At 37.4% G+C, this 22,363-nt stretch overlaps 1 protein-coding gene across 2 annotated transcripts in view; it reads left to right on the top strand.

Moving 5' to 3' along the window:
• Positions 1-22,363, top strand: part of LOC140155858 (peptide-N(4)-(N-acetyl-beta-glucosaminyl)asparagine amidase-like) — a 40,338-nt gene that overhangs the window by 8,249 nt on the left and 9,726 nt on the right. The window contains exons 1-11 of one of the 2 annotated variants that reach the window (XM_072178851.1): positions 1,252-1,309; positions 1,358-1,419; positions 3,529-3,663; positions 5,068-5,227; positions 5,837-6,059; positions 6,233-6,354; positions 10,431-10,576; positions 13,033-13,143; positions 14,424-14,612; positions 15,824-16,003; positions 17,009-17,189. In XM_072178851.1, coding sequence (XP_072034952.1) covers positions 1,282-1,309; positions 1,358-1,419; positions 3,529-3,663; positions 5,068-5,227; positions 5,837-6,059; positions 6,233-6,354; positions 10,431-10,576; positions 13,033-13,143; positions 14,424-14,612; positions 15,824-16,003; positions 17,009-17,189 — 1,537 coding nt within the window. In that variant the 5' untranslated portion in view covers positions 1,252-1,281. Of the gene's footprint in view, positions 1-386; positions 502-1,251; positions 1,310-1,357; positions 1,420-3,528; positions 3,664-5,067; positions 5,228-5,836; positions 6,060-6,232; positions 6,355-10,430; positions 10,577-13,032; positions 13,144-14,423; positions 14,613-15,823; positions 16,004-17,008; positions 17,190-22,363 lie in introns of those variants that run through there. The other variant, XM_072178850.1, reaches the window with a different exon arrangement.

The raw sequence follows: 22,363 nt of genomic DNA on the forward strand, positions 1-22,363 counted from the left end.
GCAAGTTGAAGGTAGTGAGTTTGTGGTTTCGTAAATGATTATATGTACAAGTGTGTTTTCAGTAAGTTTTAATTGACAGCCTGGGGTTCATACGATGTATGAAGCACCAAGGCTTGTAATATGCACTAAAATCTTACCATAAGTTTACAACAGTGTTATTATACCATATTTTAAAGAACTGTCTAAAGTCAACATTTTCATATACATGTTTAGTTATCTTCAGCCCTTTTTGGGACTTTTCACTCACAAATGTATGCACTATTTCTCATTTTTCCATTAGTTTCAGGCTTTGTGAGTGGTACTACATTGTAACTACTAAGTGACATATTTCGTATGTATTTAACACCAAATTCATAATTGTTTTTGTTTTGATTTATTTTTAACAGAAATCCTTCAATTCAGAAGTTCCGATCTGTTCGTCTTGGGAACAAAGTGTTTGAGAAGAGAATACTACCTGTGACTGGAGCAATAGAATGCCTATTTGCTATGGGGTTTGTAGAGGTAAGAGAATACTACCTGTGACTGGTGCAATAGAATGCCTATTTGCTATGGGGTTTGTAGAGGTAAGAGAATACTACCTGTGACTGGTGCAATAGAATGCCTATTTGCTATGGGGTTTGTAGAGGTAAGAGAATACTACCTGTGACTGGTGCAATAGAATGCCTATTTGCTATGGGATTTGTAGAGGTAAGAGAATACTACCTGTGACTGGTGCAATAGAATGCCTATTTGCTATGGGGTTTGTAGAGGTAAGAGAATACTACCTGTGACTGGTGCAATAGAATGCCTATTTGCTATGGGGTTTGTAGAGGTAAGAGAATGTACTACCTGTGACTGGAGCAATAGAATGTCTATTTGCTATGGGGTTTGTAGAGGTAAGAGAATACTACCTGTGACTGGTGCAATAGAATGCCTATTTGCTATGGGGTTTGTAGAGGTAAGAGAATACTACCTGTGACTGGTGCAATAGAATGCCTATTTGCTATGGGATTTGTAGAGGTAAGAGAATACTACCTGTGACTGGTGCAATAGAATGCCTATTTGCTATGGGGTTTGTAGAGGTAAGAGAATACTACCTGTGACTGGTGCAATAGAATGCCTATTTGCTATGGGATTTGTAGAGGTAAGAGAATACTACCTGTGACTGGTGCAATAGAATGCCTATTTGCTATGGGATTTGTAGAGGTAAGAGAATACTACCTGTGACTGGTGCAATAGAATGCCTATTTGCTATGGGATTTGTAGAGGTAAGAGAATACTACCTGTGACTGGTGCAATAGAATGCCTATTTGCTATGGGGTTTGTAGAGGTAAGAGAATGTGCAATAGAATGCCTATTTGCTATGGGGTTTGTAGAGGTAAGAGAATACTACCTGTGACTGGTGCAATAGAATGCCTATTTGCTATGGGGTTTGTAGAGGTAAGCCAGAATTGTATTTCAAAATTTTGTGATTTTTGGCACATTTTCCAATAAACACCAAAAATGGAAAATGTTTGTGCTTTTCCTGACCTTTATAAAAGTCATCCCAAAACTTAGGGTAGGTTGGGTTATATATATACACACAAAAAAATCCCTAATGCAGTGACCCCCCATCCCAACCATGTTTTGCAGTTTTGCATATTAGGGATTTTATTTTGTGTGTGTGTTTTGCCAATTTTGAATTGTTTCACTTGTTTTTAAATTTGTGATTCAAACTTTCCTTGACTTACACACAAAAATTTGATCTGTATGCACATAAAGTTAGATCAGGTCTAACTTTGGACCTGATCTAACTATAGAAATTAGTCCTGCGGAGAAGGAACTTATTGGTACTTTCACACTTTATTCCATATTTTTATCCCCCTGGCTTTAGCCATGAGGGGGATATTGCGATAGTGTATTCCTTCTGTGTGTATGGGGGTGGGGTGTATGTGTGTTCCATTTTGGTTAGGTTTTGCCTTCCGCCTATTTTCTCGGAGACTAGGGGTCGCACATTTCTCAAACTTGGTGGGTGTGTGCATCTTGACCCGAGACAGAACCGGTTTGTATTGGTTAGTGGGTCAAGGTCACTGAGGTCATCCAGGGGTCATCTGAGGTCAAATTAGTAAAAACTGTTGTATGGGCATGAAACTTGGTGGGTACAGTCAACATTTAAAGCCAAATTTAAGGTCATTTCGAGGTCACCAGGGGTCATCTGAGGTCAAATTAGTAAAACTGTCGGATGGGCATGAAACTTGGTGGGTACAGTCGACATTTAAAGCCAAATTTTTTTGAAGGTCGTTTTGAGGTCACCAGGGGTCATCTGAGATACAAGTTTACTGACCGCCCAGCCAGGGGGATCGCGTGGTTCGAGAACCGCCTATTTTTGTAGATCCTGTTAAGGGCAAATACATGTAGCTTATTATTAAATGGCTTCAGTTTAATTTTGAATTTAGAAGTTAAGGAGGAAAAGAAAAGATTAAATGGATCCCCAAGTCTAACTTCCATACTTAGAACAGGTCTTAAGTTAAACCTAGTCTAACTTTTTTTTGCATTTTCGTGGTAGCAGCTTGGAACACAAACAACATGAAATTGAAAATAAATTAGTGTGAACATTCCTACTTTTTCGGCTTCTTTTGGCAAAAGTGGATTGATTGTGCTGAAAAAATGCAAGCAAAGCAAGTGAAAAAATGTGTGCACAAAAACAAAACAACACCTTAGTGACCTTATCAACCAACCGACCCTACTTGAAAGGTCTGTCTGTCTGTCTGTCTGCCCATAGAACAGGGTGAGTTTTTCTTTGTCGTCAAAAAGAGTAAGCCCTCCTCCACTTATGGCTGCTTATACTGGATGGAATGGTGCTTTTGATGTGGACCTGCTGGAGCTATGGCTTTCGGTATACCACATTAGTTACATAAAAATGTTTGAATGGATCAGGGCAATGGTCAAAAGAATCTTAGTATAATTGTTTTTGCTCAAACCATTGAATTGTTTCAATATTACAGTGTATTGGTACTAAGGCCAAAAAATTCTTTTAAATAGGTCTAAATTTCATTTCTAAGCTAAATTTGGCCAACAACATTTTTCTGAAGAAGAAAATCATTACTGTAAACTCATAACATTTACAACTGTCCATTCCTGCATCAATGTTTCCAATGAACTTTGTGTTGTATGCCAATTGAATTGCTAATTGAATCCATTTCTATGGTGTATCTTGCGTATTGAAGGTCTGAAGTGAAGTACGGTATCTATCTTTCCACATTACCAACGTTCATTGCCTACAGGCCTATACAGAAGTGAGTCAGGAAAAAAAATTCCAACCTACTCCAAAAATCTCGCTGGAGGGCAAGCAGGCATTTTTTTGGCGTAATGTATACATTTTATTTTTTTAAATATTCTATATCTCCATGGTACTTTTCCACTTACTTCCAATAACCTATCAGAAATATAAGAAATGGGAAAAATTAAAACCAAAATACAAACAAATAAGCATAAATATCTTCAGATCTATATTCCACTGTTTGCACTACCAACTGCTGATACATATCTAATGATCCTACCTACCCTCAGGATGGAGAACACCTCACACTGCCCTCAGGTGCTTCACTGCATGAACTCCGATGGATTCAAAAACAATTAGCTGGTGAAAGACTGAAAGCAATGTCACAAACCATCGGCCATAAACTATCAGTCACAAGTTTACAGGTAAGTTCATGTATGTTTGGTTTATAATTGGCAAAAAATGTGATTCATAACATTGTATATTCCTATAAAAATGGTATGCACACAGTAGTCGGGCGCAGGGCTTACGCTAGTTGTATGTTGTGTAAATGGTGCACTTATGTGAATGTTTACACCAGTGTAAGTTGGTACTTAATTGATGTGCGCAGTAACATAAAATGAATAATTTTTGCCAATTATAAGCCGAACAAACTTTATACCTTGCCATCGTTATACCATAGCTGAAAATGAAATGGCAGTTAAATAGAGGTATCCGTGTTCTATAAGCTGCATATCCTATCGATGACTACTAAACCTTGTTTAGGATTTTCAAAAGAAGTACCTACATGTGCAACCATGACTGTTTCAAAATAGCCCGCCAAAGTCATGCAAGTATTCCGATGTCGTGCATTGAATTGGTTTGAATGAGAAATTACTACGGGAACCAGCGCCTTTTGCTAGAAGTCACATATGAGTAACGTGGATAACCTCTATAGTGCTACATGGAGGTTCATTATTTATGAGAACATGCTGTTGATGAAATTCGTCATTTTAGACAAAAGTATTTTAAAGTTCATTTTTTATCCATCTGGCTTTAATCAAAAAACAAACTAAAATATGTTTGTTTTCAGTAGGCTGTGGACATTTGGGTTTTTTTGAGCAATTATATCGCATTTTTGTTGAAAAATCCAGTAAATTTTCATAAAAAATCAACCGACAGTGCTGCAGAAACTTATAATTTTCATATCAATCCTATTTTATAATTGACTTGACCATCTATATGTGCAATTTTAATATCTTGACCTAAAAATTAAAAAAAAATTAAAAAAATCAGGCTACCTACAAGAAAAAGCCAAATTTTTGTCACCATTTGTCAATTTTCAGTTATTTTAATGACACTTTACTTTTTGCTGTCCACATTTTATCCCTGATAAATCTCTGTAGGGGGCAATTTCCCACCTGGCTCCCCACTGGCCATAACAGGTTTGGCCACTGTATGCAAACATTTATGAAGTGCAGCCTATATTGAACAGACCCCTGATTCAACTGTAGCTACATACTTTCAATATGTGACATCATCTGGTCTATGGAGGTCAAAGGAGGCATTTTTGAAAATTGAGTTACTATAATTATTATCTTATACAATCATTAGGCTATCATATACTGAAAACACCAAAGGTCCAGCAGACTTGGTTCTATAGTTATGAAGTTTTGTGATGTCCATATATTTTATTCTTTTTTACTCCTTATTTTTGCCTTTTAATATCTCAATTAATTTCAAATTTGCAGCCTTTGTCACATATTTAGTGCATTTTAGGGAATTAAAAAATTCTGGTTACATTGTATATTGTATCTTGGATTGATCAATTTGATTAATTTGTTCCATAGGCTTCTGAGATAACATTCTATCAGAAATTGAAGTCATCAGCTGATCATGTCCTCATGTATGAAGACCGACTGCTTCAGCAGCAAGCAAGGGATGTAATACCATTTTTGGAGCTTAACCAGAAGGCTGAAGAGAAGTGTCTAAATCAAGCTCAAGATGATGGTAAGCCATGGTCTATGTAGACTAATGTTAGCAAAAATTGGTCAAATTGAGATTCAAAGGGCAGGTTGCTTATTATTTTGTCTTCAAGGAAGGGAATGCAACCCAAACTGACCCAGTGCCTGTTAGCGTTTCATGGATAATGTACATGTAGACTGCACGGGAGTCCACTATTACATTGTATAGACTAATATTGTGCATGGTATAATTTACAGATCATAATTGAAACTAGCCTCTTTTGCAGTTTACTCTTGCCTATCAATAACTAAGGCACACACAAAACAGGCAGATCCAGGATTTGAAAATGAATTACATAGGGGAGAGGGGGATCGGAATGAGAGGCTATAAATGTTGTGGAAATGGGCTGATATTGCTGCTTCTTTTTGCACTGTATTTACAGATTTGCCAGAGTCTTGCACTTCTTGTCCCTGGAATGAACCTAAATGAATAATATGCAAACTCACATGGTTATGTAGGACAGGGATCTCAATTATGTATGCACATGTGGGAAAATGAGGTCAATAATCTTCAGGACCTGGGAGGACTGGTCACTGAATTAGATGTATTTTTTCACATTATGATAATTTTTAAATTGTATTCTGATTATTTCAGGAGAAAGGCCTCTTGACAAGAGAGATTTTCTCTTGCTAGAACTTCTGAAGTGGTTCAAAACACGCTTCTTTACCTGGACCAACAGCCCCAAGTGTGATTCCTGCAATGGTCGCACAAGTAGTATGGGCATGCTGGAGCCTAGTATTGATGATTTGCGCTGGGGTGCTAGCAGGGTGGAAGGTTATAGATGTACTAACTGCAACAGAGCTATTAAATTTCCAAGGTATGTAAATGTTTTGCTACCAAGGGTACAAGACAACAAAAATCATTTTGTTCTGTGACTGTGAGTAAAAATAAAATATTTAAAGTAAAACAAAATTATGTCCTCATTCTGTCCACATGTAGAAGTGTGTGATTTGATTCATTTATCTTTTGTTGCTTAAAAATTCTATACAGATATAATCACCCAGGTAAATTGCTAGAAACAAGAACAGGACGGTGTGGTGAGTGGGCCAATTGTTTCACCCTCTGTTGCCGAGCTGTGGGATTTGAAGCCAGACATGTGGTAGATTGGACAGGTAAATGGATTTGTCTGCCATCATCAGTAAAAAGACTTTTTTTTCTTGAATACTATCTATAGTGGAATTTGACACTTTTCGTCTCCATTCTCTTCCTCTTAGAGGAAGATGTTTCAATTTCATCACATGCCATATTCAGTTTGGTCGAATCAGAGAAGATGAGAAAAGAGGAGATCGCTCGAACAAATAATCCGATTACCCATAGTTAACCTCCATTCACTTTTCTTTGTTTGGGGGACTTAAAACACCACTTGAAACTTCCTTTGTGGTAATCTGTTCATCTGCCACACGCTCGACAGATTCGGTAGTTCTCTTAGTGGAGAAAATATTCCACACACGGAAGTACATCGTTAAATTCCCAATTTCGCAGTCAAATCATGCTTTTTTTCTTTAAAGAAAAATAATACTAACTAGGGTGACCATGATTTTTAAACGAGTGAAAAAGCAACATATATGTCGCAACTCCCATTAAAAAATCAAAAGTTTTGTTAAGTTATGGAAAGTCAAGCATAATTAATTTTCCAGTAAAATTAATATAAGGTCAAAGGAAAAGAAATTTAAATGATAAGCATTTGAATATTTATGCAGTTTACGGAAACTTAAAACTAGTGTAATCAGTAATTCAAACTCGTGTCAGTTTCTCCATATACTCCCGTTTTGTGTCCCAACGTGTCCAAAAATGCTATTTGGATCCAAAATGAGGGTCTTTTTCACAGGGATCTCGGGTCAACCTTAGCAGTCGGTCATGCCAAACAATACAGAAATTATATTTCGCGAACAACTGACGTAACAAATTGATATCCGGGCATGCGCTGTTTAGAGCTAGACAGTCGTGACTCGCAAAGCCACTTATCGTATTAGTTGATCAATCGGATTAGATCATTATTTCCATCAATAGGCGGATGCACACATTATTTATTTGATGTGGGCAGCGAGCAACCTCCTCTTTTATCATCTTCTCTGGTCGAATGAATTAACTCCTACTCCCCACCTATTGAGTTGTGTGGCAACGTTCAGTTCCTTTTGAAAAATGTGCATTTGGAGGTCTCACAAACACATCACAAGAAATATTTTGTCATAACATTGTCAAATAAAACTTTGTACCAATAAAACTAACTTAGAAATAATTATATGACTGTTTACTAAGTGTTGTGTGAAAATGAAAGTTGTCCATAACTTCATGGCTGAATGAGCTCAAATTGAGGACAAAAACTGCCCTTTCCAAAAGTAACAAAGTAGGCCTATGCTTGTTAACTGCAAGGTGTATTGGGACAAGGAATGGGACGGACCATCTTACAACATACTGTGCTGAACTCTGCACCAAGGGGATTTGCATGGCTGAATGCTCAAGAATCGATCACATCAGAGTAAATCAGGGTTTTCCATAAGTAACAAACCATGAATCAACTGTTGTGACAAGCGTAGGCCTACTTTGTGACTTTTGAAAAGGGCAGTTTTCTTCAATTTGAGCTCCTTCAGCCCTGAAGTCACGGACATCTTTCATTTTCACACAACACTTAGTAAATAGTCATATAATTATTTTAAAGTTAGTTTTATTGGTACAAAACAAAACCTTACACTGTTATGACGACATGTTGAGAGGGGGACTTATTTCTTGTGCTGTGCTTATAATACTTAGTGGATCGATACAGTGTATATGTACATTGTACAACACATTTTGGTCTACAAAATCAAAGCAAAACCAGTTTTAGTCTTCACAGTCAATTGAGGGCTTGCCACAAGTACCAAAATGGCAATTTTAATGGAGTACGTAAGAGTGGTGAGAGACATTCAGAGATATTTTTAGCACTATTGTTGACATACTGTTGAAAATTGGTATGGACAGGTCTTGTAAACCTGAGGTCATGGGTTCGATTCCCAGGTGGGATCACTTTTTCTGCTTTTCTCCTTTATTATTTGTGATGGCAAACCTGGTGCAAAATTTTGTTTATTTGTTATTATTATTACCCGACATGTGGATATAGATTTACAATCTATATAATAATACGCTATTCTCTGTAGATCTGTCTGTCTGTCTGTGACTGCTAATGTGAGGCCGCTGTAGGTCGTACGGGGCTCAAACTCGGTGGGTGGGTGTAGTTCTGTCCTGGCAAGAAGAAGCTTATGTTTGTTAAGTCATCCGACCCCATGTCCCCCTCCCAGGGGTCATCTGAGGTCAAATTACTAAAAACTGTTGTGTGAGGCAGTCATAGGTCGTACGGGGCCCAAGCTTGGTGGGTAGGTGTAGTTCTGTCCTGGCAAGAAGAAGTTTATGTTCGTTAAGTCATCTGACCCCCAGGCCCCCTCCCAGGGGTCATCTGAGGTCAAATTACTAACAACTGTCGTATGGGCATGAAACTTGGTAGGTACAGTCAACATTTAGAGCCAAAATTTTGGAAGGTCATTTTGGGGTCATCCGAGGTCACCAGGGGTCATCTGAGGTCAAATTATTAAAAACTGTTGTATGGCCATGAAACTTGGTGGGTACAGACAACATTTAGAGCCAAAATTTTTAAAGGTCATTTTGGGGTCATCCGAGGTCACCAACGGGTCATCGGAGGTCAAATTAGTAAAAACTTTCATATAGGCATGAAACTAACAACATTTAGAGCCACATTTTTGGAAGGTCATTTTGGGGTCCTCCGAGGTCACCCACAGGTCATCTGAGGTCAAATCAGTAAAAACTGTTGTATGGGCATGAAACTTGATGGTACAGTCAACATTTAGCCAAACATTTGGAAGGTCATTTTGGGGTCACCTGGGGTCATCTGAGGTCAAATTAGTAAAACTGTCATATGGGCATGAAACTTGGTGGGTACAGAAGCATTCAGTCAGGTAATCGCACCCAGCCGAGAACCGCCAAATATAGTATTTTAATATTAAAAAAGAGGCAGAGGTAAGCAATAACATCATCTTATATGGTATTGTTATCAAATAGATTGTGCTTTTTAGCCTCTGTACATGTATATTTCTACCTAGTAAGTCAGGGACCAAGTAAATGGTGAAGAGCTGAATAGACATGTATGAACTTGCCTATAATAGAGTACTAAATTGCACTTGTTATGTTGACACCAATCACTGTCAGTGTATTTGATTGATATTTGATCAATTGTAAATCCAAGTTATGTTGACAATCCATTACGATAAATTAATATCTTTGAGTACGGCTTCTATGTATCTGTCATCATGCCATCATGATAACAGCCTTAAAGTTTGTCATTGCACTATTAATAGAGGGCAGTATTTTTATCAAATCATACCTTGGCAGGTAGCACCTGCTATGATTATACAATATAGATTAAGAAATAAAGCAATTAAATGGGGACATACATAATTCAATTCCAGGTAGAAAGTAATAAATGCAGTCCTTTATAGTTTTTGTTGGTTGGTTTGTTTCCTTCTCATTATATTTATGATAACAATAAGTGGGTTTTTAGCGGGTTCGCGTTGGACAAGTTTAGAACTGTCAAGCTTTCGTCAGGAGTAGCTCTGACTTCTTCAGGACAAATTACCTAAGAATGAGACATGTAGACTGCCCCTTCCCTACTGATGGCTCTGAAAAGAGCCGTTCACTGAAGACTGCCCCTTGTCAACAGAGAACAAGCAAATCTCGCCTATCTGCTAATTTGAAAGGTTTTGGTGGCCCTCTGAAATGAGCCGTTCATTGAAGACTGCTCTTTGTCTACAGAAACAAGCAGACCTCGCCTATCTGCTGATTTTAAAGGTTTGGTGGCTCTGAAAAGAGCTGTTCACTGAAGACTGCCCCTTGTCTACAGAGAACAAGCAGACCTCGCCTGTCTGCTAAATTTAAAGGTTTGGTGGCTCTGAAAAGATTTTTCGTATAATTTCTCCCTTCCAGCCGGTGATATCTTTTGGCTCGGCTAACATCAATCAGGCCGGAATTAGCGCAGTAGAAAACTGAAAGCGAGGACGATTGTGTAAACTGAAATTGAGGACGATCATGTAGCCTGGCTCTGCTATTTCCAGCGGATTGGAGTTAGCTTGGTCATCAATGGTGGGAAGGGGTCAATTATAAGAAAACTGTACTTATTCAACTTATTGCATACTATCTGCAGATCATGTGTGGACAGAAGTGTTTTCCCAATCCCAGCAGCGTTGGGTACATTGTGATTCTTGTGAAAATGTCTGCGACAAACCAATGCTGTATGAGAAAGGCTGGGGAAAGAAACTGTCTTATATGTTTGCATTCTCATGTGAAGAGGTAAGCAACATTTGTTGTGTTGATTGTGGGATTGGGTTGTGCTGTCCTGCTATCTAGACTACTTTGTAGTCCCTTTTTGATCAGTGTTTTGTGAAAGGGCACAGCTGGGTGAAATGTATTTCAGCACCAATAAAGGGTACATAGAATTTAACACCAGAACACGCTACTAACTTGCTGGGCAAAAGCTACAGGGAAAAGTGCTTTTTTTGCTGAAAGTTTAAAACTGGAATCGAGTTACAACAGGCATTGTTGCATGTAAAACGCTTTTGATACTAAAACCACAAATGGTAGTTTTCAAACACACAGGTGTCTCATTATGAAATTATAACAAAGGTGTACTGAGGTAGTATATTCAGTCTGAGGATCACACCTGTAAATGCTTGCTTATTGACTCACTATACAAAAAGGCTGCTTCTAATATGTCATTTTCTTGACTTGAGAGATTCTCTGCACTTCAAAACGTACACCTAAAATAAGATAGCTGGTGTTACGAATGCCCAAGGACGGGCCCAATAAGATCTAGATCACTGCATTATTTCTTATTTCCAGGGGTCCATTTCACTAAACTTTACAAAGCTTCGTAAGTCTCAAAATCATTTGTAACTTACGACGAGTCATAAGTTCCATTTCACTAAACATTCTTATGAACGGTACCCTTCGTAAGTAATAGGGATTTATCTGGGTGTTTAATTACCAGGCTCTATTTCTTTTAATATAGAGTCTGGTCCACAGGATTTTGGTGTGAGCTAGGAGCCAAAATGCTACGACCATTGGGTATTGTTTCCTTGGTGCCTGCCTGCTTATTTCCAGTCTTTTCTATGCCCAATGATTTGTAATTGTTGTATTCATTCAGGGACCATGTATGAAGGGACTCAAAACGGATTATTGATAGCTTTTGTCAAGCTATTGTTATTGGACTATCTTTTACGACCTTCGATACCATGCGAGTTGCGCCGAGGGCGCGATATTTGATTTCTTATTATTTACTCATGTTGCCCTATAAAATACCAAAAACACATCAAAATATTCCACTATTTTCTAAAGTTATGTCAAATTGTGTAAAATGTCTATCCTTTGTCGAAAATAATTTCTGTGTAGCGTTGAGAATCATTTACATAGGATTTTGGAGACAAAATGTGATAATTTTGTGGAGATACAGAATGCTAGATCAAACAAATTTACATTTTTTCTTGAATGTGTACACCGTACGCTGTCTGTTCTTACTGATTTGAATACTGAAATAATTCTTAAAATAATGTTCTTTGATGAATTATGTTTGCATTTCTAGAGTATATCATTATAGGCAAACGTGTAGGCTCATTTCGCAATGTACAAGACAAGTCATGCGCTGTATGGTAACTGCTTGGTTTCGTACCAGGGTCTATCGATCAACGTATTATACATGCTTGCTCAACTGAGGATAATTTGTAAACCAGCAACTCGCATGGTACAATGGGTGGAAGCCGTTTCTAGTCCCTTCATACACGGTCCCTGATTCATTCAACCTTTCATATTGATGTCATAAAAAATTTGAAATAAATTATGTGCAACCACTTATTCTTATCGTCCTATTTACCATTCCAAAAGCATAATAAACCACAGTGTCTTTATTGTCTCAGGTTAGTTCATATGTACACACTAGATGAAAGTAAATATAAGAGAGTGTTGTAGAGTGCTCAGTAATTGAGCTGTAGACATTAATACAAACACTCGGCAGTCATCTTAGTATGGCCCGGTGACGTGCCTCGTGTTTACAAGAAAGTTGATTTATTGCAGGGTTGGTTGATTTTAAATCAATTTAAATCAATTATTTTGAATTGTAATAATTATGGTCAATTCAATGTTGTTTTGGTCTTTAATTATGATTTTAAATAACTTTAAGAACCCTTTGTAGGTCTTTTACCAGTGAAGAATTTTTTCAATGGAAATTGCCTTGATTTAACTCTAATTTTCACATGATTTATTCAAGATTTTTATATCAACAATATTTTGCATTTGAGTGACAATTTGTTTAATTTTTATTTAATAATTTGAATTGCCAACTCTTAGGCAATTTGTTGAGCAATTTTGGTTGACCTTTGTGGATGTTAATTTTAATCTGTAGCAGCAGTAATAACACCTGTCACCAACAAAAACATACACTACAGTCTGTCCACTTAGAAGTACAAACCATTATCTGTGGCATCGGGGGTCGATGCTTTGCGTCACACGCGATTGCGACGTGACGCGTAAAGAGCGTGGTGCGCTCGGCAAGTACGAATCGCGCAGTAGTTGGCGCGCCAAAGAAGCATTGCACTGAAATAATTATTCTCATACCTCCCGTTTCCGAGGTCTATTTACTTTGTACTTCTATGTGGACAGACTATAGTGCGTGTATTGGTTTAAGAGCTTGTATTTATCTTTTGGTAGTCTTACATACTTCTGATTACCAATAATTATCTGTTTGCTTTTGACAGGTTGTTGATGTAAGCTGGCGCTATACCGCCAAACCCCAGGATGTGTTGAGTAGACGTACAGAGTGTAGAGAAGACTGGCTCATTGACAGTATTAGCAAATTAAATCAACAGGTATTACATGCATAAAGGATTCTATTATCCACACTCCTCTCCTGGACTTCACAACTTAATAACAGTAATTTCAAATTTTCAAAGAAAATCAGCATTATCTGTATATAAAAGCTATCCTTAATATGCTTGGTAATGCTTTGATCTTACCCCACATAAGCAATAATATACCTGACCATTGCACAATTTCACGTCATACTTTGGTTGTAAGTATTGGGATTGAAGGAATTTGGCTTACCAATATAAAAATATAGGGAATTATGGACAATTTTGCTATCTCAATATTTAGAGTGACATTTGGCTTGAGTTAGACTGGGAGACTCTGGACTCTACATTGTACATGTATATACCACTGTGTCTAATGCTGTGGGAATTTACGAGAAATAATGAAGATTACCAGGTTCCTAAATCTAAAACGAATTTCGCTCATAAAACCTTAAAAACAGCAGGCCCAATTAAGTGGAATTCACTTGAGAAACATATAAAGAATATGAAGACGATCAAGCATTTCAAAAGCAAAGTGAAAGATAATATTATTCTTAATTACATTTAGTATTTTATCTAATTTCCTTGTACGGCTTAAAGTAATTTAATTGTGTATCGTATTATCTGTAATATAGTTAATGTAGTATTGAATTTATCACGGTAATTTTTTTTTGCATATTCTTGATCACAAAACAGGCTTTTTTTGGTTTTGTTAGGGTAAATGAGGAGGGGGGTGGGTTGTGTATTGACATTTTGCGGTATATTTTGTTGTGGTTGTTATTTTGAAACTTTTTGTTGTTGTTAGGACAAGGGGTTCTTAAAACAGGCCATCCGGCCTTCCGAGAACCTCCTCATTCAATGTATGTGTTTAATTGTTGTGCTGTTATATTTTATATTTGAATGAAATAAAGATGAATGAATGAATGAATGAATATATTAGATTGTCAAGCTTTCAGACCAAATCAGTGCACCTCCAGCATATGTTGGCAAAGATCTAAAATAGAATGACAATTCACCTCTTGCATGAGCCATGTAAGTTTATGTATGCTTGACATTCATAATCATCACAATATTTCACATGTAGATCCCAAACATGCATGAATCCAGGCTAGCTGGATGCTTAGTGAAACAATCACCTCCATGAGCAGCATGCAACATGGCAAACATCCCAGCCTAACATCTTTGTAATGGACTAGTGCCATCCAAATGAAACATAATTCTGGACCTAAATTATGTGCCAGGGTTTAAAAAAAAATTTTTTAGGAAAGACATTCTGATAATTCCTATTTCATTTACAGAGACAACAATCTTTGGCATCAACAAGACGAGCTATTCTGGAAGAAAGAGCTTCCAGAGAGTTGGTTGAATTCCTGTCATCCAAGGCAGTCAAGGATGGGGAGGGTCAAGGTAGAGTGTCTGGATCAGTGGCATGGCGAGTAGCAAGGGGTGAAACCAGACGTGATCAGGCTACTAATGGAAATGTGGAGGTAAGGACAAAGGTGTGTGGCAGTATCTCATGCAGGGTGTTAACACTTGCATCCAAGCGAAGAGGATCCACAATCTCTTTTCATGTAAAAAAGCAGGTGGTGTGCGGCATGAATTTACTTAATTCAGGAATTTTTCTTTGTCTGCTGTGTGATTGAATGGGATTATTTTGAAATTTTGAAATGCTTAAGATATCACAAACAAGTAGGCCAATGTTAATAAAAAATATTTATACAAGCTAAAACCATTGGGGTTTGATAATAAACCCCATAAAACTAACCTTCAAATTAATTTAATACAGTACAAATTTGATTATTATTGGGTGAGAGTCGCTGTGACGGTTTAAATTTGCTGTGTTGGTTAGGCTCCGATCACTCAGTGTGCAAATTGAACGGTGCGTACCAGTGATCACGGTAGCTGCGAAATTCACTTCTGTGTTCCGAGTGTATGGAAAGTGGCTGAGCGGTTTTGCCGTCTCTCTCTATCATGCTGTTCGCCGCCTGCAAAAAAGTCATAAAATACAGTTTTGCTCTCTATTCCTCATTGAGCTCCATTAAATAGTACCATCCTTAAGAACTTCTTTCTCAATTCTATCAACATTAAGGGATGTGGTATGATAGTTTGGACAGTATTTATTGTGGCACATTAGAGCACATCAGACATATCGAATTGCATTTTGAATACGACGAATGTCCCTCTCATATCAAATAATTTTGATTTTTTGAAATTCGCAATGTAATACACATTCTATGGCAAATGATTAAAAATTGATATTTTTGATATTTAACAGTACTCGAAGTAAACTTTATAAATCTGATGATTTATACTTAAAAGTGTATGTAGGTGGAATGAAAAGCAGACGATCAATTGAAAATTTTGACCTTTCGTATTGAAGATATGGATTTTTTTCCCAAAACACAAAACATTAAAATTTACTTCAAGGACTGTTATATATCAAAAATGTGAAAAATATCAAATTTTTAATAATTTGTCATTAAATTTGTATTATATTGTGAATTTCAAAAAATGAAAATTATTTGATATCAGAAAGACATTCTTCGTTTTCAGAATGCAATTCATTATGTCTGATGTCTGATGTGCTCTCATGTCCCACAAAAAATACTGTCGAAACGCTCAAAACGCTCATTTCAGATACCTTAACTGTGTGTAATTTCAATAATGATGTCTTAATTCTTTTTCCAATTGTCCATAGAATTACACTTACAAGTTGACAAGCAATGAGAAAGCAGCCAAGCTTTTCCACTTGAGATACACACCTGCTAGGAATGTATATATACGTGTATCAGATGATAACAAAGAAATGCAAGAATGGGACAGTGCAGTTCACACCAGTACTAATATACAAAGAAAGGAGGAGTTTGACTGGGAAATGGTATGTCAACTCTTGCTCACAATTCACATGACAGTTTTCTGGTTCTGGAAAGAAACACTGAATCTTTGATAATTGTATTTGCCAAGAAGGTCAAGGTTTCCCCATTGAAATAATAATAGCGAAGTTCATTCAAGACTATGAAAACTGTGACCTGATCTGGCTGAGGACAAAGGCAGATATTATATCACGTCTTTTAGAAAAAATTGTCAGTTTTAGATTTGATCTAAATTCCATCACAATGTGACATACCATGATCAAGTTATAATATGAAATGTAGATAAAAATAAATGAAACCCCACTTCAAAAACATTGACCATATTTTCCTTGTTTTGCTTGGTCAGTCACTGACAGGTCAAAGTGTGGAAACAGGATTCTTGTAATTTTCTAAGCATTGTTTTATCCAGTACTATAATAAAAATGAATGATGGGCACTGTAATGGTATTTCTAGGGGTGGTGAGATGCAAGCAGGTTAGAGAGAAAGTCTGAAGCTTATAGGGGTTTTAATATAGAGCTAATACAAATCATTATAAGGACTGCAGCTGTACTGATGAGTACCAAATTACTATATTTCTTAATATTAACTGTAGCTGTGGAATGCCTTGGGCTGGCACAGGAAGCAACCATGGCAAAACCAGCTCACACTGTAAAAAAGTTGATAAAATGTCATTCTTTTATTAGTCAATACAAAATGAGTGGAAATGTGGACAGTTGATAGTTTTCTGCTATAGACCTTTTCAAATTGAAGTTTTCCGAAGTTTGTTATGGATGACCCTGTTTATAATTCCGGGTCATGTCTAAACACAAATCTGTGTGAAAGACACGATCTAGCGTTGAGTATGGCTTGTGCAAGAGATTGATATTTGTATTGTGAAGACCACACAAAGACCAAATCAAATGTGCCGCAAAGGTCTATTGGTCAGAATGTGGTTATGATCAATCACTTCATCCATGAGTAGACTTTAATTGTTAAAGTGAGGATTATTTTGCTTTATTTCATCTTACAGGTGTATCTAGCAAGACAGGAAGGCTCTCCCACAGCATCTATCTCATGGAAAATGGATTTTGATGATTCTGGTCTGGTAATAGATCAAGTGACCATCAAAGCCTGTAGTCAAACATTCCAAACCGGACATATAGAGTGGACAGTGTGTGGAGGCGATGATGTATGTGTCCAGCTGAGTGGCGGTAAGTAGTGCTAGTAGTTTATGAGTGGGTGAACTGAAGGAAAAATAGATATATATATCAATCATTGAATGATTTGCAATAAACCAGGTTTGCATAACATACAATCAACATGTATATATTTGTGGCCTACAGGCCCAATCTGACCCACCAGTGTTGTACATAGCGATTAAATCGGGTGCAAATACAACCAAATTTTTACCAAAGCGATCATGTTTACACATGCTCTCGCCATTTGCGACTTACAAATTTGTAACTATTTTCCAAGCAGCCTCCATACATACAATTGTGTTTCAATACAATTCAGTCCATTTCGAAACTCTCGCCTACAAAGACACCCCTACACAGAGAGACAGCTATTGTACAAAAATTATGTTTTGATGAATCCAAGTGTGTGAAAATATTGGATCAACACATAATAATGATAAAATTGATGTTTCGCCCAATATTTATTGTCTCGCTATGAGGTGTAAAATATTGGACTCGACTACATCTCGTCCAATATTTTAAAACTCATAGCTTGACCAATAAATATGGGCTCAATCGATCCAATTTTATATCAATATTAACTGTGCCGACAAAGAGTGCACATCAGGGCTAGCGCTGGGGCAAAATTTACGGGGTCTGTTGGACCCCTTCACCCTCCAATTTCCACAAAAGTATTCATGGTATTGGATTGTAACTGGACAGTGGGCACCTGACATGCCTCAGAATTTTGATTGGCATTAAAAAAAAATTGATTCGCATTTTGTTTTCAGTCAACCAACAATTAAGTTCATTTTTATTTCATTCCAACTTCCATTTTTATTCATTGCATACGTGTGTACGGGGCCAGGTTGCAACAAATTTTGTTTTTTAGCTTGCCCGATTGGGCAGGTGATAGTCAAAACTGGTTCCCGAAATTGCCAGAAAATTACCCATATTACCGGCAACAATTGTCGACAAAGTCACATCAAGGCAAGTATGCATGCCGAAATCGGCAGTTTCATTCTTACGCAGTTCGTATACTTTTTTCAGTTAAGTTAATACATAAGTGAGTATTCATGAAAAGCACTATAAAAATAAACATTTTATTCACTAACTGTTTTTTTCTTGTGGAAAATAATGCACATTTTATGTGAAATTTTGTCAGTAATGTTGCTGCAAGATTTACATATTTTCGCAAGCACTGTGTCTCAATCTCGATGTACATAATCCTCCATACACGGCCAGCTGACGTCATTGACATCATAAATTACTCGTAATATATGCACGAAACAGGTTCTATTATTGGCTGAACTAGAGTATAATATGAATACATCACGTAATGTCATGTTCATTAGCATGATGTCTGCCAGTCTGGTATTGGATATCAGTTTGTCTCAATCTCGATGTACATAATCCTCCATACACGGCCAGCTGACGTCATTGACATCATAAATTACTCATAATATATGCACGAAACAGGTTCTATAATTGGCTGAACTAGAGTATAATATGAATACATCACGTAACATCATGTTCATTAGCATAATGTCTGCCAGTCTGATATTGGATATCAGTTCGTAGCATCAACAAATTTGAGTACCGATTCAAGAGGTTTTCTACTGACATTGAAATTTATTGTGTCCGGTCAGACGCAGTAGGTTTATGAATTTCAAAATGAATACGTCCTGGTGCAAACCCTGGTGCACATGTACCTACAACTCTTGTAAATCCAGGAAATCAAAATCAGCCCCAACATCTTAATTAATGTGTATGGTATCTTTGACTCCTCACACACATCAGCCTGCAGCCAAACAATGCCCTTGTCCTCCTCTTACTACTACATACATGTAGTAGAGTAAAGGTACCACATGACCCCAAAAAAATTGCAACAGAAGGTTTTTTGGTATTTTCTTGCAGTATAAGGTCTAATAAATAACATATCAAAAGTTTAGAAAAATTGAACTTGGGCGAAGGGTCCAAATGTGACGTAATCAAAATGGCCGCCAAAAATTGTAAGGAGAAACTTAAGGCGTTAGATTTTCTAGAATAGCCAATATCCTTTGCACCAATATTCCCATTCAAATTTATATAGAGGTAGGCATACAAACCAAATTGGCAGCAAGAGTGAATTTCAAAATGGCCGCCATTTTGGTATATGTTGCCTTATTGAGTTTAATTATGCACGTATTGTAACTTGATATATAAAGTGACAGAACTTTTAAAATAACCAACATCATTTGCACCCACAGCACCATTAATAGTATGCTTTCAAGTAGGCATATGCACCGACTAGCTTTTCTCTACCTGGGGTGTTGAGCCGTAAATTGAAGAAGATGCACCAATTGGGCAGCCATATTTACATTTCAAAATGGCTGTCAGCTATAAAAATCAATAGTATATTCTTGAAGTAACACACAATTCATCTTGCTATACCACGATGCGATGCCTTTGTTTGAAGTAGTAACATCAACCACATTGTATTAATTATACATGTATGTTGGAATTAGTTGTCATCATCATCATCATCATCATCATCATCATCTGAGAATAATTCTTGATCCATATTCTCACATTGGCCTATATGTGCAATTGAGTCTATTCTTTCTGCAGCTACATTTCACTGTGATGCATCCTGCAGAACAATTGCATCGAATCATCTTCAGCAATGATTCTGGTGCTGGACTTCTTTTCATCATAACAAATTTGTCACCTTGAACAATCCATCTCCATTATTGGATTCATACCATCCCTTTTACCCATCCAATGCATGACTTGTAGATAAGTTCTTCTGGAGTAAAACTTTGCCACTGTGGGTGGAAGTCTTTCAGGTTTAACAAAGCTCTTTGCTGTGCAAACCTCTTTGGAAAGAAACCTGTAGCGTAAGGACTCCAAAGACTCTGATTGCTGACCATTAAACAGGGATACATTGCTCTGCAGCCTTCACTTTCTACATATTCTTGATCAATACTGTGAGTGCAAAATGCCTTGTGACAAACTTGTAATACAGGATCACCATTGATGATTTTGTGTAATACAGACTTCATACCTACGCCAATATTCCTGAAGTAGTGTTGCAACCTGAAAACGCCTGGGCAAACAACAAATCCGAACAAATGTCATCACTGAGTAAGCGTTTCTTGCCAGCAAATTGCCAGCATCTAATATGTCTACCTTATTTGCAACCCGACTCTTGCGGCGCTGATGCGTGTTATCCTTTGTGGTTGGTCCACCAGTGTATCCATCAAAGACAACTGTGGTCTGGCCATAGTGATCAAATGTGAAAGATGCATAATTATCGGCAAGGGTGCTTCCTTCTGCCCACTTCAAGCGATGTAGAAGAGAACCTTCATCAAGAACATAGTGATCAGTCCTTGGAACTGTCTCAGGAGCATGGCTTGTAGTAGTGGTGCTTTATCTGGCTTATGTAAAACATACGTATACTTTGCTTCAAACAAAGATGGTGGATATGGTGATAGTTCATGATAAACTTCCTTATCTAAGCACAGATCTCCAGATTGTGATACAACCAGGAACCTTTGAAACAACAGAGCTGGAGCAATGGTTTGGTCATCAGTGACCTGGACCTTACATTTTGACTCTAGCCTTCCATTTGTAGCTATATGAAAGGACAGCCCGTCCATTCCATTTGTTTGACTGTATCTTTACCTACTTTGAACAGGTTTTGCACATTAACATCCTCATCAGCATTTATCCCTTGCATCTGCTTGGACTGTCAAGGTCACTGATGTTCAAACCATTGCATCACTATTACAAGCCATACAGAATCGTGTGACTTATCAGAGGCTGATGGCCCTGAGACAATTCCAAGGACTGCTCATTATGTTCCTCTTCTGATAATCATGCATCTTTCACAAGAGTCAGGTTGCAAATAAGGTAGACATATCAGATGCTAGCAGAAAGAAGCCTTCAACTCAAATGATCTGAGCAAACCGATTCTCATTAAACTAATTGGGGACCGTATGCAACAGAAAGGATACCATGTGATCCACGTCGATGAAGATGCACATGTTGATACAGTGAAAGCAGCAGTCGCAATGACATCATTAATAGTCAACAACCCTAATTGTAGAAGACACATCTGTTGGTATTACTTCTTCATTATATGCAGAAAAGGACGGTAAGGACCTGTACTTTCTGTCTACAATGACAAACCATATGTGTATGATATCAAGATTCCGAAGCGCTTACTCAGTTATGGAATTTGTTCGGATTTGTTGTTTGCCCATGCGTTTTCAGGTTGCGACACTACTTCAAGAATATTTGGGGTAGGCAAGTCTATATTCAACAAAATCATCATTGGTGATCCTGTATTACAAGTTTGTTCCAAGGCATTTTGCACTCAATATGGATCAAGAATATGTATTAAGTAAAGGCTGCAAAGCAATGGTGTCTCTGTTTAATGGTCAGCAATCAGACGCTTTGGAATCCTTACTCTACATGTTTCTTTCCAAAACAGTTTGCACAGCAAAGAGCTTTGTTGAACCTGAAAGACTTCCACCCACACCCTCTGCTGCAAAGCTTCACTTCATGAGAATGTATCTACAGGGCATGCATTGGATGTGTAAAAGTGATGGTATGAATCCAAGTGACTGGGGATGGATTTTTCAAGGTGACAAATTTGTTCCACTCATGATTAAAAGAAGTCCAGCACCAGAATCATTGATGAAGATGATTCGATGATCAATTGTTCTGCAGGATGCATCACAGTGAAATGTAGCTACAGAAAGAATGGACTCAATTGCTCTGGAGCATGTGGACACATATAGGCCAATGTGAGAACTATTCTCAGATGATGATGATGATGATGATGATGACAACAAACAGACATGTATAATACAATGTGGTTGATATATACTACTGCAAACAAAGGCATCGCATCGTGGTATAGCAAGATGAATTTTGTGTACTTCCAAGAATATACTAAAAGCAACATATCAATATGGTGATTATAGCTGACAGCCATGCTATATGGCTGCCAAATTGGTACATAGCTACTTAAAAGTGGTACTATGGGTGCATAGGATGTTGGTTATTTTAGAATTTCTGTCGGTTTAAGTTTCAAGTTGCAATAAGTGCATAGTTTAAGTCAATAAGCCAACATACCAAAATGGCGGCCATTTTGAAATTCACTCTTGCTGCCAATTTGATTCAGTATGCCTATATAAATTTTAATGGAATATGGGTACAAA

Source organism: Amphiura filiformis, chromosome 6 (assembly GCF_039555335.1).
Source record: "Amphiura filiformis chromosome 6, Afil_fr2py, whole genome shotgun sequence".
Taxonomy (NCBI): Eukaryota; Metazoa; Echinodermata; class Ophiuroidea; order Amphilepidida; family Amphiuridae; genus Amphiura; species Amphiura filiformis.